Source organism: Phoxinus phoxinus, assembly GCF_949152265.1.
Source record: "Phoxinus phoxinus genome assembly, chromosome: 18".
NCBI classification, from domain to species: Eukaryota; Metazoa; Chordata; class Actinopteri; order Cypriniformes; family Leuciscidae; genus Phoxinus; species Phoxinus phoxinus.
The window spans coordinates 9,380,162-9,399,038 of record NC_136893.1 but is presented as its reverse complement, the minus strand read 5'-3'; the positions used below and the strand labels follow the sequence as shown (position 1 = coordinate 9,399,038).

The following is an 18,877-nucleotide window of genomic DNA, read 5'->3' as shown; positions in this document are numbered from 1 at the left end:
AGGCTGAGATATTTCCACTTCTCACTTCATTTCATACAGCTTCCAAACAACCAGACAAAAAAAAAAAGAATCTCAAAGCTCTATATAATCAAACTTTTGTCTTTTTTTAGAATGAGGAAAACAATGGGGAAAATCCTATAATGAATGAAAACAATGCTTCTCAATGTGCTACATACATAAACAATCACACTGTACAGTCAAGAATCCCAATAATTCACTGCCACCCCCCCCCCCCCCTTCCTCTCTCCCTCCCTCTCTCTCTCTCTCTCTCTCTCTCTCTCTCTTCTTTGATCGGATTGTTAAAGTTATGTCACCGTGTGTTGTCACTGTGGCTGTACACTAGCACTCGGGAGTCTTTTTGCTTTAGGCATCAAAGACCTTTTTTTCTTCTCTTCTCTTCTCTTCTCTTCTCTTCTCTTCTCTTCTCTTCTCTTCTCTTCTCTTCTATTCTCTTCTCTTCTCTTCTCTTCTCAATAATATATTATTATTATAATTTTTTTATCAATATTTTGTCATGTCATATTCATTCAGTCAGATGTCATCTCTTAACATTTTAATTGTAAATGGCATGTAATTTTAGTCGGCGAAAATAATATTTCGGTTGGCAAGAAAGTGCTAAATTAAACCAAATATTTAAACATTATTTCAACAAAATTTCATTTTCGTCAACTAAAATCTTGTCTCATCTCATCTTTGACCTGCTTAATGTTATTGTTATGATCAGGTCTGTCAGGCACATGAATCATTCCTTACAGGAATAAAGCAACAGCAACTCAATAAAGCACTCCAAACACAGGCTCTACTGATGACTCAGCAACCACAAAACTTTTAGTCACTAGAGAAACACATCAGTGCAAATACACAGCGCAAAGTAACAAACCCACAACACACTCCGGTTGTGTTAATGCTACACACGTACGAGACAACGCTGCGAGCTGACCTACAAAAGACAAACATCAACCTTGGCACTCTAGAATATTCTCTCTTTTTCTGTCTCGGTGTACACATAAATACATAATAATCCAACAAAACCATCTCACTGAGTCACTCTCTGACACTCCATCTGCTGTGTGTGTGTGTGTGTGTGTGTGTGTGTGTGTGTGTGTGTGTGTGTGTGTGTGTAGGAGTCTGGACTCAATCCCAAACCACACACACTTTCTCGCCTATAACCAAAACAAATACATTATATTTAAATAAATAACTCAAAACATGATCATATTGGCCACTGCAACAGTCACAAATCAAATCTGAATATTAGTTTCATTTTTTTTGTTTTCTTAAAATGTATTTAAATGCAAACACAATAAAGCCATAAATATCTCAATATGAATATCAAATTACATGGCAATATTACTTGCATATTTACAGTTAGCGTCAATCTCACAATCATGACACAAAGAGAGATTGTGTATATACACTTCACAAAATAAGAGTTGCACAGTATATCACTACTATATGCAATATATCGGTTATTGGCTGATTTTAGAGATTTTTTTTATTTACTGTATTGCTTGATATTAAGCTTAAGTGTTCCAACTAATATTTATATTTTATTTTATTTCAGCTTAATTCCACTTAAAGGGATAGTTCACCCAGAATGAAAATTCTGTCATCATTTACTCACACTCAAGTTGTTCCAAACCTGTATGAATTTCTTTCTTCTGCTGAACACAAAATAAGTGCTTTTGAAGAATGTCGATAACTAAACAGTTGATGGACCCCATTGACTTCCATAGTTTTTTTTTTTCATACTATGGAAGTCAATGGGGCCCATCAACTGTTTGGTTACAGACATTCTTCAAAATATCTTCTTTTGTGTTCAGCAGAAGAATGAAATTCATATGACAGAATTTTTGGGTGAACTATCCCTTTAACAGAAATGTTTTTAATAGTTTTAGTTAACGATAATATCCCTTTTTTTAATCCATAAACACCAGCTATATCCATGAACGCAGACAAATATTTATGCCTAACTTCATCCATAGAGAAAAATACATTTAAAAACCTTAAAACGTCTGTTTATAGGAGAGCAGATAGAATAAAGAAGCAAGGATCAGGGAAACACCTCGAGTCTGATAAGTTTGTCCACATCACCGATTGAACAGCACCTTTAAGTCTCCCCCAGCCAAATAAGTTCTGCAACCAACACACACACATGCTCACACACTCACCTTCCTCTTGACGAACTGGAAAGCAGAGCACTTCTTAAAGGAGAAAGACTGTTTCTCTGCATTATGGACCAGCCTCATGGCCTCTGGCCGGCCTGCGTACTCTGCGGACCCCAGCGTGATGCCTTCGAGAGGGACGAGAAGGTGAAAACAAGATTATGAGGTCTTTTGTGTTGCCTGACATAAGTACGACAACAACAAATCTGAGATATCTGTTGCCTGGCGAGCACATGTGTGTCTGCGGTCATACCTGTGCAGTTGTCCTTCCTGCTCCTTGATATTATTGTCAGTTCTGAGCGATGATATCAGCCGATGCCGTGAGCCGTCCCAGTGATGCTGATGGATTTCACAGTTCCTGCAGAGCCACCGCTGTATGTGCGTATGTGAGAGACACACAGAATGAGATGAAGCCGAACACACACCTTGTCAATGTGACAGAGAGTGAGTGTTTCAATCGAAGAGAAGCGCACCTTCTTCCCTGCCCTCGCTCTCTCTCTCTCTCTCTCTGTAGCTCTTCGTTCTTCTCTGGCAGCACTGATACACTCTCTCTCTCCTCCTCCTCCGCCCCCCTCAGTTTTCTGCAGCAGCGGATGCTCTCTCTATCGCAGCATCTCTCTCTCCATCCCTCCCTCCCCGCTGCTGCTTTCATTGTGTGAATGGAAGGATGGGCGAAGGATGAATGAAGGCTGATGGATTGGATGGGTGTGTTTAGCCTGACCACTGGTGTTACAGGAACCGCTGCAGTGCTGCAAGCCTCTTCTGACTCACACACAGAGCATCTCTCATGCTCCCTTTCTCTCCTACCTGGCGGTTGTGTTCTGGAATTTTCTTGGTCAAGAATCATTTATGAATGAGCAGGGGTGAATGAGTCAACAGGTTTGTCATCCTGCAGGCAGCGGATGTCACACATCTGCAGAAAGAGAGAACGGAAGATAATGAGGGGAGAATCAATATACTGAGACTGAGTTAAAGATATAATGATGGAGAGATCCATCAACTCCTTGTCCTTTTGAGTAAGTCGTAAGTATATCAGGGGGTTGACATCATTCAAAGAATGCTTCAAGATGGCGGGATTTTTTGGTAAATATGTAAATCTGTTTTAACCAAATAAACGAAGCGAAATCAGAATGGAATTTTTTTCCCTAATAGACGTTCACAAAAAATATACGACAAAAATTCCAAACCACCCCACCTAATAAAATATATTAATCAGATATGCTTATTAATTTATGATTAATTAATAATACAATTAATAATTGATAAAAATAAATGAATACTAAATAATAAAATATCTATATAAATCCAATAAATATACAATTAATAAAATGTATAATTGATAAGATAATAGAAATCTGAATAAATACAATAAATATTGATATATTGTATTGTATTAAAAAATTACATTCCTCATTGTACATTAAATAGGAACGCTTGCAACACAAATGTCATAGGTTTGATTCTCAGGGAATGTAATCAAATGTATACTTTGACTGTTGAATGCACTTTGGATAAAAGCATCTGCCAAATGCATAAATGTAAATGCATTATTAATATAAATCTAATATAATTAACCCACCAAAAATGTAAATACCATAAACAGACAAGCAAAAAAAACAGCGACTAAACTGTCACCGTATTAATTAATTGAGTGTTGTTTATGAATTGACAGTTTCAAGTAGCTTGGCACTGTGCAGTGACTAATTTTTATTCATCACGCAAACACAGCCGCAAAAATAATTTAGTGAAATCTCAGTGGTCATTTACTTGATTAGTGCGGATGACGAACCTTGTGTAGACTATGACTCATAGCTCTAAACCTACATCAAAGATATCTGAATCTCGCACACACACAAAAATAGAAAAATATTTTCTTCTTTCTGGAGACGACAGAAAGATAAAATGCCATTTACGGAGAGGCAATTTCACAAATTACAGATAAGGAGAAAATGCATTTCCCATCTTGACTGTGAGAGCTGTCTGATTCACAATAACAGACTGGGTCCTTTTATTCGAGAGACAACCTGAGAAAGAAAGAAAAAAACGCCTTTCATCCTGGACAAAAGAGGTATTCATTTTATGCATATCACTGATCTTGCTGTCTGCTCTGCCCAATCAAACCCCAAATACCTCGCAAGGAGCCACCAAAGAATAAACTGCTGTTGGAAAATAAGATTATTGCATGCGTCTCATGGCTCACTCTTCATTTTTCACAGTAAGACTGGTGTTGCATCAGCAGTGAAAGGAGTCTCATATAATCTGTCTGATATAATCAGTCGCTCTGTGAAATATGAAAATGTACAAAAGATGAGCTATTTCAAATATCCGTAAGTCACAGATATAAATTCCTGATGTGTTGTTTTGAGTAACAGCTGCTCCACGTTATATAAGAAGACCCATAGTATATCACTGGACACCAACATATACCGCTGGATTATTCCTGTTATTATTTTTGGACACATTCTGGGTCAACTTCACCCATCTAAATGCAGATAAACTTTCTGCATAAAGCAAATATCATTGCTTGTGGATTGTACATTTAATCAATCGATATATGTGCATATATTTAGTAATCAAAGCGCAGAGCAGCAGAGGGCATCTATTATTTATAGAGTAGTTTATTCATCATCAACATACTGGCCAACTGTTAGGCACACAGTGTACAACTCTAGCTAAAAAAAATTTTTTTTTCCCTGTAAGTATGCAAGATGAATTAAAACATAATTTTGATATAAATTGACACAGAACCTCTGTTTCTCTCTCTTGTGCCTTTGTAGTAGGTTTGTAGTAGGTACGTTTTAGTCAAAGGATACAAATCTGAAGTTCAAAACTATACAGAGCAACAGAAGAGAGAAAATGTAAATAAGGAACTGTGGTGTGAATGTGTCTAAATGGAAAGTAATTTTGCAATTCATTTAGAGAACATTTTATTGCTCAGTTTTGAGCAATCATTTTATGTAACAGTGTAAAAGTTTGAGGTCTTTCAAAAAAAAAAAATCCCTCACGGAAAGAAGTCCCTTGTGCTCAACAAGGCTGATCAAAAATACAGTAAAAAAAAAAAAAAAAAAAGTAATATTGTGAAATGTTATTACAATTTTTTTTTTTTTTTTTTTTTTTTTTTTTTAAAGGTAATCAGCCATTACTCCAGTCTTCTGTGTCCCATGATCCATCAGAAATCAGTCATTATCATCGTCAATTTTGTCCTGCTCTTCATATAAATGTTGAGTCATCCTCTGCCATATCGTGAGTGTGCAGTGTAATTTGAGTTGTGTTTTGTGGAAAAGATTAGATCACTGTTGGAGCATTAGTACCTCAGTCCAAAAAACCCACAGGCACCACGATACCAACAACATCATCTGCCCTCTTCTCTCCTCTCCTTCCAAATGCTCAGCTCCTGTTCAAAGTTACTCTCTCACACACAAACACACACGCACACATAAAAGAGAGAGTGTGAGCCTTATAAAATAAACATGACTCTCTGCTCATCTCTCTCTATACTACAGGGAAGGCAAGATATCTTTGGGAACACAGTTTTCTCTCTCTCTCTCTCTCTCTCTCTCTCTCTCTCTCTCTCTCTCTCTCTCTCTCTCTCTCTCTCTTTTCTTTTTCTCTCTCTCAGAATAGCTTCTTTCCCCTCACGTGCTGATGATGCTTCAGAGCCAAACAGAATAAGTTACACGTGAGAGCGTGAAATCTAGATTGACACAATTATGAATACAAAAGAGAGAGATGTACAATTTTGCTTCAGTCTTCCCTTTACAAAGTTTATAAGGTAGTGGTACATTTGCCAATATAGTACTCAGACTGAGAGAAATAGAGAGAGAGAGAGATGGAGAGATGGCAAGCATGGAAGGATGACAGGTGGAGTGGGAGGAGTAGCTATGACTGATGCATTTTGGTACTAAGTGTGTGTGTGTGTGTGTGTGTGTGTGTGTGTGTGTGTGTGTGTGTGTGTGTGTGTGTGTGTGTGTGTGTGTGTGTGTGTGTGTGTGTGTGTGTGTGTGTGTGTGTGTGTGTGTGTGTGTGATAAAAATGGCTGCGAAGAGTGACATTCAAGGCCACTGACAGGAGGTAAATAAGAAATCTAGACTCCAAACCATAATATGCACTTTTTTTATAGAAGACAATTGCAAAATGTGGTTTAGAGCAACTAGCGAGATCAAAACCGATGCCACCGTCATCTTTAGCCGACAGTACGTATGTGTCAGCGTGTCAGATTTTCAAACATGATGAGTCATTAGGATTCTGAATCTCCCAGGATTCAGTGTTCCTCAGACTTCTGCGGCGAGAACGAGATAAGTGTGGGAGTGAAAAAAGCAGAGACGTATCATGATGCTTCGACAGGGGCATCCGTGAAAACAGTGTGTGTTTGTGTCTGTGAATTAGAGGTGTATATCGGAGAACCGACTTTCACACACATGTACAAATTTGATGCTCATATAATCTTTAAGGATGGTAAAGGTGATGTTGCTTAATGGGGCAATGTTTTTACAAAGAAACAAAAGTATCCAATTAAATAGGCCTGATTTATCATTTAATCAGAGCTGTATGCATGCAGGCACAATAAGAACAAGGTATAATAATGAATGAACAAAATCAATTATGATACAATATTCACTACAATAAATGAGACTTTCCAATGGACTGTCTGAGCACACAGATTCATTAGATTGATAGGACTTTTGTAATGCTATATACACTACTGATTGAATGTTTAGAGTCAGTGATTTAAAAAAAAAATACTTGTATTCATCAAGGACACATTCAATTGACCAAAAAGTAACGGTAGAGGCATGTATAGTGTTACAAAAGATTTATATTTCAAATCAATGCTGAACCTTCAATTCATCAAAGAATCCACAAAAATATTGAGCAGCACAACTATTTTCAATATTAAAAATAATATTAAATGTTTTTTTCGGCACCAAAAAAAATATATTATAAGAACCATGTGACTCTGAAGACTGGAGTAATGATGCTGAAAATTCAGCTTTGCATCACAAGCATAAATTACATTTCAAAATATATTCAAGTAGAAAACTTATTCGCTTTTAATGTTTTTACTGTATTTTTGATCGAATAAATGCAGCCTTGGTGAGTATAGAAGAGACTTCTTTCAAAAACATTTTAAAAATCATACCTACTCCTGCATTAAAAATTGTACTGTCCAAACAAAACGTTTGATTATTGCCTCAGCTCATACATTTAAAAACATGTGTTTGGTCTTGCTAACCTGCCAATCTTTGGAAAAAGTAGTAAGTTCTAGAAAAGGTTGTTTGCACATGCCACTTGTTCTCCAAGGCATTTGTAAGCTTGTCTAAATATTTCTTGTGAAAACTGTATACATAACTTGCCTTTGTATCACATGCAAGACTAGATGCTCCTCCCAAACATAAATTTACAACCTCATTCCATTTACACTCATTAAAACCCATTTTGAAAGGGACTGGCTTAAATGACAGCATATGTGTGCAACATCTGTTTTGTCTCAGTGAGCAGTGGGAGGATTGTATATGTGCTTTCACATTCTCTGCACGTGGAGAGAATGATTGAGGGACAGATTGATTATGCCCTGACTGACACAACAACAGACTGGATGCACGGCGTGTGTGTTTGAATGCATTTCATGCTTAAGACCGTGAACGTGACCGTGTCAAATATGACATGAGGTTAAGTTATAGACATATGCTGCTCACAGACACTCTCTCTTACACACACACACTCACACACACACACAGCACTCAGGGCATGTGTGTATCATCTGTGTCTCTAAACTGCTCAGCATTTCTGAAAAGGTCAAAGCACGAGATGGGTGAGATAAGACAGAAAGAAGGAAGGAAAGAAACTATAAATGTTTTTAAGCAGCAGGGATATAGTGAGGAGAATCCGATTATTTTGGTAGTGTATATTACAGTAAGCTCTTGTCACAGTTTAGCTCTGTCTTTTAGTAAATACAGGAGAATGCATTTAAAATTTCTAGTTGCACAACTGTCTTGTTACCAATCTCAATGGTTAACACAGTCATTATTCAAACTTAATTTATACATAAAGGTTTAGCCAATATAAAGATTATATTTTAAAAAACAATATAATTTATATAAAAAAATATGGATTTTTTTTTTAACAAATATTACAATTTAAATAACTTATTGATAATTTATTTCATTATATTTACATTTATATTGTATATTTTGAATAATTATTATATTATAAAATTATAATTCATTGTAATATTAAAGAAAAACTATATATAAATAAGCCTGATATACTGATGAAAACATGTTCACAATTAACTACAGTTAACTACCTATTCACTTTTATTTGTATGGAGGAAAAAGTAACTTGGACATTTTTGGTTGAACTATTCCTTTAATATCTAATCCAATTTTACTTCTCATACATTTATCTTGTTGAATTTTTATTGGACAACAAGACAAAATGATTTTCAGTGTGATCTTGATAGTAGTACTATATGCAGTGAATGTGCAACTCTTGTAAACTAGATTAGACTAAACTAGCGGCAGTTGATTGGAAGAGGACCGGAGCTCGACAGAAGCACGTTTCATCCCTCATTTGTGAAAATGCCTCCACTTACTTACAGCTAATGACAAGGAGTCACTCACAACCCAGACAAGACCATACAAAGAGAATATTTAACCACGATTGAAAGGAAAAGAGAGAGAGAGAGAGAGAGAGAGAGAGAGAGAGAGAGAGAGAGAGAGAGAGAGAGAAAGAGAGAGAGAGAGAGAGAGAGAGAGAGAGAGAGAGAGAGAGAGAGAGAGAGAGAGAGAGAGAGGAGAGAGAGAGAGAGAGAGAGAGAGAGATATGAGTCAGAGAGATGAAAACAATAAATTTGAGACAGAACAGAAAGGACGGCTTGTGTTAAAGTGAATTGGATATGAGCAGAGAAATCCCAAAGGACTTGGCCTGGATTCTCACTGTTGGAAAAAAAGAGAAACACACCTCACTCTCACAGCTGATTGGTCCAAAATCACCCCCAATTCAGCCGTTCCACGGGCGGCTTTATCCGAAATGCTAAACCGCTCAATAATGAGAATAGCTAATGAGAACGTTAATGACACAAAGAATGATAGAAGTGAACCTCTTCTCAACAACTTGCTTGCTTCCACACACACAGGCACAGCACAGGCATGCACGAAAAACCTGTCAGATCTGTCGATTTCACAGACAGCCTGAAGTGGCATCTTAACCTAGTTTTACTTCACTGCTGCAGTTTTGTGGCATCAGGATAAGAATGTAGAGGATATATCACAGATGCATACACACACACACACACACACACACACACACACACACACCCTTCATTGTTTCCTGGAGCCTTAGTGGTCAATTTATTGTCCAGTGAGTGGAATGCCATTGTAACATGTTACATAACTCAAGAAAGTCTTCCTGGCATTAGAACCAGCACTGATAACATTCAACTGCCCTTCAGAATGACCTTCAACACACACACACACACACACACACACACACACACACACACACACACACACACACACACACACACACACACACACACACACACACACACACACACACACACACACACACACACACACACACACACACACACACACACACACACACACACACACACACACACACACACACACACACTCAGACATTTACTCTTTTCTGATCTAAATTCCTTCTTGCTTGAACATGGTCTGAATGCGTGTTTGAATTTGGATTTGAGTGAAAGTGCTAATGTGTGCATGAATTTTATACTCAATGCATTTTTCCATTTCAGTGAATTAATTATAAAAATTATAATACAGGTACACAATAAAATCATATAGGCAACATGATGTTGCTCTCAAAAATATTGATTCACTTGCTCACCAAAGAGTTTCATTTCAAGCCACAAGCTCTTCATCAGACTCTGGCTTGAAATGTAGCGTGAAAAGTTGGATTTGGTAAAGTCTAAATATCTAATCATATTTTGTTTGCAGAAACAGTTTACCAATCAATATCATGTTTCAATAATAGAACTAGAACTGAAGTAGTAATTTCTTTAGCAATATATTTCCAAGTTTGAGGTCGGTAAGATTTTTTTATGTTTTAATGAAAGACGGCTCTTATGCTGCATGTATTTGATCAATACAGTAAAAACAGTAATATTGTGAAATATTATTACTATTTTAAAATAAATAAATAATTTGATTAAAATGTAATTTATTTGTGTGATTTCAAAGCAATTTTTTAAGCTGCCATTACTTTAGTCTTCAGTGTCACATGATCTGTGAAACAGTTGTTCAGCTTAATATTTTTGTGGAAACTGTAATAAAAAAAAACAGGATTCTTTGATTAATATAAATAGAAATATTTTGTAACAATGTAAAAGTCTTTACCATCACTTGTAATAAATTGAACGCATCCTTGCTGAATAAAAGTATTCATTTCTTTTTTTTTTTAAATCTTACTTTTTAACAACTTTATTTTCACAGTGTGTGCAAAATATGGTAAACATACTTCACAAGAATCATCTTCTTTTATCACTCAGTCCATCAGAAAGGGATGTCAGCTGATGAAGAGGTCCAGCAGGATGACTCATGAATTTCCTTCAGCATCCGGTGCAGTTGACTCCTTGATCCCATCCGGAGTTCCAGCTTCAGGCTGCAGAAGTTCATCAGGACAGGATTTACAAGGCTTTACATGCCTACGGTCCCTTTACGATTCCCCTCACCATATAGGACATATTCTGCCGTGAGAAAAAAGGGAGAAAACAACACCCTGACCCCCTCAAATGTGGTTTGAGTGATAAATCACATAACACATTGGACCCCATATTTGTATCTGTATCACTTCCAATCAGATCACCCATACTGTAAAAAATCTATTTGGACTCTTTTCTTTCACTATAACAGCTAAAATGAAAGCAATTAGTGACGTTGGGAGTGTTGTCAGCCACGTTTTTTTAGGGGTTTGGGGGATGGGAAGTGCATTGTACGTTTTCCAAGATGGCACGGCTTTGAGCTTGTGAGTTGTTTGTTTTCAGTGAGTGACTGAAGTGTGTTAAAGGCTTGAATGGTTATTCATGTGCTAATGAAGATGTGAGTCAAATTTCTCTCATCCACACACACAAACACATAATTAGAAGTAAAGGTTTGTATGAATGAAAGTTAATTAGTTAATTTCATTCTTTTGTTCCAGTGTGTGTGTGTGTGTCAGCTGATCAGTATTCAGACTGTGTGCACACTAAGTTCATTTGTATGCGCGCTGTATGTTCTTACCTCTTGCATAAGCACTCCACAGCTCATCCTGCATGCTGATTGGCTGCAACTTGACATCACAACTGTAGGAGTCTCATCTGACCACGGAAAGATACAGGCCACACATGGAAACAATGGTATCCAGGCAACAATATCCCAGCAACAGCATCCACCTCTCGTGGGACAGTAAAACAGTCAACTTTTCTAAAGTGGAGAACTACATTGAAATACATTCAACAATTATTGAAGGAATAGTTCAGGCAAAAATGAAAATTATGTAATTATTTACTCAACGCTATGTCATTACAAAGCCATACATTGTTAGTCCAGCTGTGGAAAACATAAAAGAGAATTTCTCATGGATTTTTTCAACAAAATGAGCATGAGCTGTCAAATACGTCATCAACATCAAACATAATTTATTCTATAAGTATGGACCACTTTTGTGAAACTTGACAGCGTGTTCACTATGAATTCTTGTTTGGAATGAAGTGAGGTCGAGTAAATAATGAAAATGAATTTTTTTGGCTGAACCATCACTTTAACTATAGCTGAGCTCGCTGCCATATCTTTGGATGTTTGATAAAGAGAAATACTATGACATTTTTAATGACCATCATTCAGTCCAAAAAGCATGATCTATAAAAATGGCCCATTGCAATACTTTCTCAATTCTTAGCCCAGGTTTTCAACAGCAACTGTATATATGTGTGTTTGGGGACTGTCGGACCAAAAGAAAATCTAAAAATAAATTTGATCCGCTGTGAACCACCATATCTCTGGCATATATTTCAACACAGCAGCAGCACAAACAATTCATATACATTTTTATTGATCACATTGTAACCTAAAAAAAAAATAGAAAACTAGATTAGACGCAACTACCTGTAATAAGATAAAACTTTTATTTCTCACTTATTACAGATGTATTCATTGCTGGTGACGGCATTATTTAATTATTTCCCATCTTCAGTGTTTAGTATGCAAATTCAGAAAACATTAAAGAAAAAATACTAGGGGAATAAAAAAAAACATTAGTGAAGAAAATCACCAAAAAGGTATCTATGACTGTTCTAGTTCTTCAGCCTTCTCTTCTTTTCTTTTTCCCTTGCTCCTCTGTTTTTCTTTTTCTACAGACTTCTGATATTTTAATCTGCAAAATATCATCTGTATAAACAAAATAAGTTAGTATAATAAACAAAAATGATGGTAAGACATTTAAATTCTAATATCACATCAAGTACCAGACATTCAGGGCTTAAGGCTGATCCTAAAAACAGAAGAATTAGCGCTGTGAATCATTGCTGGTAAAGATCCTCACGTAACCTGCGTTTAGGGGGGGCTGTGCTTGTTAAGGAGGCTGCAGAGACGGTAAGTCAGCCGGTTCCCTCCGCCCTGAGGCCTGTGAGGCAGGAGGAGACAGCCTGTCCTCTTTATCTCTCGGCCTGGCTTATGTAAGACTGACAATCAGCATCTCCTTTATCTGATGCTAGTAGAAGTGGCATATGTTCGAGTATCTCAATTCAATCTTGGAGATTATGCTCTAATTAATCTTTCCAAAATTAAGCTTTGTGCTATTCTTTTACTTATTTTTCCCTTTCTGCTTACCCTTGAGATTTCTGATTCTAGCATCACTTTTATGCACTCATGATTTTTGTTGCATTTAGTCTGCATTGATGGCCAATGGCCTCTTAGACCACTAGAAAAGCAATCCTCTCTCCACAACCATATTACACAACAGCAAGGTCACTGCCTCTTTCTTGTCAAAATATTTGTGTGTCAACATTGATGTAGAAATCGTTGGACATAATGAAACATTTCATCTTACATTGTAATGATGTGTCTATTGTCCCTGTGTGTTTGCTTTAGGGTTACAGTTCTTATTTGTATATATATTTTGCTATGTTTCTGCTTATTTATCTGTGGAAAAAGTCTGTTATAACTGTAGGGAGATTTTTCTTTGCTGCGGACAAGTGATTTTGGCTGTCTCTATGAGGGTTTGTAGGTCACCATTATATTCTCTGTAAAACTGCACTGGGGAAATGTTTATTGTGAAAAGCTCTAAATTAAATGTAGTTTTCTCTCAAAAAAATTAAGATACATTTTCTTCTGTCTAAATGTCATATGGGTGACAAAAATTATTAAAATGATCCATCATGTTGCATATTTCACTTCATAGTCATACTCCTGAAACATAAAGTAACTTTTTTACCCTGAAAATTAGTCTTATCCCCACGTTAAGAAAGCAGTTACAAAACTCTTGCATTGTTTCCTGTTCAGAAAGATCTACACAATGCACTGCACTTCCCTTTGTATTTCATTGTGAAATCACCAGTTTGCACAGTGATACGGTGTTGTTTATCACACTAGATCATCATTTCTCCATTCTGTACATTCCTTTCTGACTGAACTTTCCAAAAGGATCATGTGATGTATGAAAGTGTTTGTTCTGTAAGTCTGCAAAGCATGATGGTGTGAATGTGAACCACATGCTTCTGGCCTTCTACACAACTTTAGTAAATACACCCACTTTACTTCAATCTTAAGAGAAGACTATCTGTGTGTATATAAGTCTCTACATTTATTGGACATGTTCAACAACATTATTGCCTAGGAAAAAAGATCAAGTTAATTTTACACAAGTTTTGTGACAAAATTGGGGCATGTAAACACAAAATACTTAAAAGTGTAAAAATATTAAATCAGTGCTTTGGCCAACAACTACTGTAACTAATCAGTAAAATTGGTAAAGCACAAATTACAACATACTGTACCCCAACCTGACATTAAAAATGTCCTTTCCAACATATTTTGGTCAAAAGGTACATTTATTATGTAGTTGACACTTACCTTAATGTATGCCAGTGTGGTTTTATTGTGTCTACTATGTTTGTTGTCTCTGATGCTTCACAGTATTTTTCTAAACTTCCTTCATTAATATTTTGAAGCATAAAAAATAGCTAGAAGTTTCATAATTAGTCATTTTTATTTATGTCTACAACATTGATATTTCCTTATTAGAAGAGGATTGAGGAAGAACAGTGAGATCATTGTTCTAGTTCTCTCCTGATTTCCTCAATCATCAAAGCTATTAAGCTGATGGAATCCTTCCTCTCACTCACACACACACACACACACACACACACACACACACACACACACACACACACACACACACACACACACACACACACACACACACACACACACACACACACACACACACACACACACACACACACACAGTCAGCAGTCAGTGTGTCTCCACTCTTGGCCATCCCAGGCCTTCACTGGCTTTAAAATAGCTCTCCTCTGTGGACAGGAAGAGGGGTGTGTGTGGACAGGAAGTAGCTGAGAAGCGCTGGAGACGGCCGTCTGCACAGCACAGCTCAGGGTCAAGAGTCACACACACAACTCTACTCACAATGCACTTCAAATCCTAAAATGTTTGTTTATTTGCAGGTTTTACTTAGATTTTCAATCCCAGTGTGCTCGGCAAATTTCAACCCCATTGTATGCAGATACACAAATGTATACACACACAATTTGTATGTAAATGGCAAACACAATAGCTCAAATGCAGACTTCATCAAGCAGAATATCCAATAGTAAGCATAAAACACAAACATAGCCATCTCTCTTTCCTGTCTTTTTCACTTACAGACTGTTATTATTTATTGCACACAAAGAGAGATTGACAGTACAATGTACTATCCTGGTATCTTTTTTGCTGGGAATTATCCCGGAAAACAGCCTCTGGCAGCTCAATGTCTGTTAGCAAATTTATGAGAGCTCTGATGACCCCATAAATGCAAGGTCAGGCTTCTATGTTTGAGTCAAAGACCTTCATGGGTCATTACGTGGTGGGGTGAATTTTACAAAGAAATGTCCTGAAAGGTCACAACTCACCTCAAAAAAAAAAAAAAAAATATATATATATATATATTGCATAAAGACAATGAAGTCTATTTTAGGACCATTAAGCTTTTTGCATTATGGCATTATGGTCAAGACAATTAAGCACAATTACTCCTAACGTTCTCTACATTAAAGTTGAAACAATATATAATACAGTAATGAAAATCTATGCACAATAAATTATTCCCTTTTTAAGGAAAATACAATTATAATTTAGTACAACAAATAATATAATAATCCATCATTTACATTGACTTAAGTTTCCTAAAAAATTAAATATTTATTCTATTTACTTTTTTGCATTTATTGATTATTTGCATAATGAAAATAAGATATATTTAATGTCCAGACAATTTTTGGGAGAAAGATGGTCATAAAAATAGTGCCACAATGCAAAAAATGTTCATCTTAAATTAAGCATTGTTTGGCATTTCATATTTTAACATATTCTTTTGATGTTGGGGATAAATATGTTTTTCTAACCGAGTAATAATGAACGTCATTAGCAAATAAAGGAACCGGCAGAATCTTGTTTTCTTCTTACCAACAACACATCTGTCTCTGCCTATCATGTGATTGGTTACCTATATTTCTAACCTGTAATAACCTTGAAAACACCTGACAAGCACGTGCTTGCCTGTAAAATTTGTGTAGTGGTGTATGTGCATTTGCTCACATGATAACGTAAAATCCAAACACCGAAACCAAAACAACATCTGGATGGAGATGACATCTCTGTGAGGTCCAATGACGCACAGCATTCACAATACACCCAAGCACTGAAAATCAACACAAACACAAAGACTGAATTAATGATTAGTAGAGGATCAATGAAGAATTTTGGAACTAAGATATGGGGACTGAGAAGGTTAGTTTCAAAACAAAGGTAAAAATTCCTGTGTCATGCTGATATGGCTTGCTAGAGACCAGGAAACATTAAAGCATATAGACCATGCATATAAAGAATAAAACCATCACAGGCTTGCAAAGCAAACATCAGATGGGCGTCCTTGAGCGGCATTTGAGAGCTTTAAAGAGCTTGTGCCAGTCTAAATTGACGTTTGCTCTGAGATGCCCACTCATGCTCATGGGTCAGCTGACTAGGGTGGAACAGAGTGCCTTTTGTACACTGGTATCTTTTGTTCACTAGAACCACCTCCGTTTACAGAGGAAACTAATGACAAAAGGCTATGACCAGTGTTGGTGATGGGTACACTCTGTACTCTCGGTAGTTTCCGGAGAAAGAGTTCCGGGGGAAAACTTTCTTTCTTTCGGTCTTCACAGTAAAATTGGATTGGTTTGGTTTGCCATACTTAAAAGCGTGCAAAATGCTTGCCTTACAAAAAGTAAACATATAGGCCTACTTATTTGGCTTGGAAACTCGGAAAATTGGACAGGGAAAATCATTGAAACTAATTCTAGAACTTAACAAGTAAGTTAACAGGCGGACTTAACTCACATCGATGGTTAAAATATTACTTACTCAAAAAGAATTAGCTCGTAATTCTTTATTACTTTAAAAAAAATCAAATAATAATTATAATCATCATCATACTAAAGTGTGTGGTATTACAGGGAAATTATGACTGGACTCTGTGTCAGTCTCACTAATTATTCTCCATAGTGTAGCGTAGCCTAATTTGAAGCTTACAAGCCATGTCAGTCGTTGTAGGCAAGAGACACGCTCGGTTGCTTTGAAGTAACCATTGTATTTTTTTTTACCTGTCAATCAAAAGCAAAGTAAGTTCGGCATCTGTTTTCACACTCCATTTTGGTCTCTTTATATTATTTTTTTCTTTTCTTTACTGTCTTTCTATTCCTTTACGGACGTTTCACCGTGTAGGCCATTTTTGACGGATGAGAAATCTCACGCTCTCAGCTACCGGCTGACCAACCATATATGGACCTCCTGCTGTGAAGCGCAATATGATTGACAGGCGGAAAATACGGAGCCCCGTAGGCTACACAGTGGTTTACATTGTGACGTAACTTGGTTGAAACTAGAGTTTACAATAAGTTTTTAAAAAATAAAATCAGATTAAGCTCACTACTTTGTAGCTTCTTTCTTTCTAGGTTGGAATGCATTGTGTAAATGTATCCTTTGCTTTGTCCTTTTTTCTTCATGGTATAAGAATAATAGAAAAAGAATCGTATGAAATGTCTGTCTATAATTGGCAAAATACTTAAAAGAAAAATGTCTCTCCCTTGTCTGTGGGGTTTCTGGATGCTTTAAAAAAAAAATTCCCTGCAGTGTCTACGTCATATTCTTTTACCTGCTAACATTGTGTGTGTTGAAGGGACAATGTGGGCTGAGAAGAATCCAAGGAAATGCTGCTTTCTCTAGTCTACATGCTTTGTTCAGGACAGGAAATCAGCTGTTGCATGCTCATTGAATACAGTAATAATACAGATGCACAGACATATGGACTCGCACACACTCTTGATACACTCCCTGAATGGCTGACAGAGACGCCTGTCTGAGGCGGAAGGAGTATAATAGACTGAAAGAGACAGTAACACAACATATACACACGCACAGGGGAAACGCAGTTGTAGTGATGTCTTCCGCATCAAGGCGTCTCCTTTGCGTCTTTTGAACACACCTAAACACACCCTTCCAGCAATGGAGTCAAGATGTCTGCCTCTCTCGGGGTCCTTTATCAGACAGATCTGTAAAACGAACATGCTTTCAATCAATCAGCCAGACCAAAAGAAGAGCAGAAAAATGTTTTTAACAAGCAAAATCCGTACAACTGCAGGTACAGACATCCTGGAGATTGAACTTTTGACCTTTGTGTTGGCAGCCCAAATCACAAACACATCTATCTGCAGAACATCTGATATCTCCATGGATTTATGTGTCATCCTGTCCCTGGGCCATACTAATCTTCTCTGTGCAGATTAAATATTACATGTGATGCAAAAGCAAGCACGATGCTTCTAAGACATTTATAGAAATGTCATCCAGCACAAAAATATCTAAACATGTATTTCAGTTCTGTGGTTATTACTCTAAACTGATACATGAAACATTAGTGCAGTTAACTGGCAATGTGTAAGAAAAGCCTTAAGAAAAAATAATAAAGAAATATTATACATGAGATCTTTTTAATATCTCAAATGGTAAGCAAAATGAACCTAATGTTTTCAAAATTCAATATAACTCAAACATTTGTCATCTCATTTAAAGCCAAATGGTTCGAGTTATACAATCCACAATATTCTTACTGCATTTTTGTATAATGAAATGAAACAGGCCTAAACTGTAACTAACTCTTATGAATTATAAAATAACAACCTCTGAGTAATAAAACTTCACTTTTTTGATTAAAAAATAAAGGATTCGCCATGCACTTTTCCCTTCAGGGAATGTGATCTCCACTGATTATTTCCAACATTTGGACTTGGTTCAGTGTGCTTACACAATTTAATCTTCTTATTTCTAGCCACCTAATAATCATATTCTTATGGTTTGATCATGTGATGGACAAACCAGTGAACATAAGTAAAATAATAATTTGAAGCAGGGTTTCCAAACTGCCGAACGCAGACTATAACTGA

The 18,877-nt window shown here is 36.6% G+C and overlaps 1 protein-coding gene and 2 long non-coding RNA genes across 4 annotated transcripts in view; all 3 read right to left on the bottom strand.

Annotated features, from left to right (window-relative positions):
• The window catches only part of sgk1 (serum/glucocorticoid regulated kinase 1), a 29,873-nt gene extending 27,051 nt beyond the window's left edge, over positions 1 to 2,822 (bottom strand). Inside the window, exons 1-3 of one of the 2 annotated variants that reach the window (XM_079589228.1) lie at positions 2,639 to 2,822; positions 2,419 to 2,537; positions 2,172 to 2,293 (exon numbers count right to left, since the gene is read on the bottom strand). In XM_079589228.1, coding sequence (XP_079445354.1) covers positions 2,172 to 2,249 — 78 coding nt within the window. In that variant the 5' untranslated portion in view covers positions 2,250 to 2,293; positions 2,419 to 2,537; positions 2,639 to 2,822. Of the gene's footprint in view, positions 1 to 2,171; positions 2,294 to 2,418; positions 2,547 to 2,638 lie in introns of those variants that run through there. The other variant, XM_079589229.1, reaches the window with a different exon arrangement.
• A 132-nt stretch (positions 2,823 to 2,954) lies between these two features.
• LOC306986232 lies at positions 2,955 to 10,792 on the bottom strand. Its single transcript, XR_013794943.1, has 3 exons — positions 10,659 to 10,792; positions 5,477 to 5,576; positions 2,955 to 3,078 (listed from the first exon to the last, which is right to left on the bottom strand). It is a non-coding gene; the product is annotated as an uncharacterized lncRNA (long non-coding RNA).
• A 641-nt stretch (positions 10,793 to 11,433) lies between these two features.
• LOC306986233 lies at positions 11,434 to 17,179 on the bottom strand. Its single transcript, XR_013794944.1, has 3 exons — positions 17,039 to 17,179; positions 15,993 to 16,095; positions 11,434 to 11,571 (listed from the first exon to the last, which is right to left on the bottom strand). It is a non-coding gene; the product is annotated as an uncharacterized lncRNA (long non-coding RNA).
• Between the last annotated feature and the right edge of the window lie 1,698 nt (positions 17,180 to 18,877).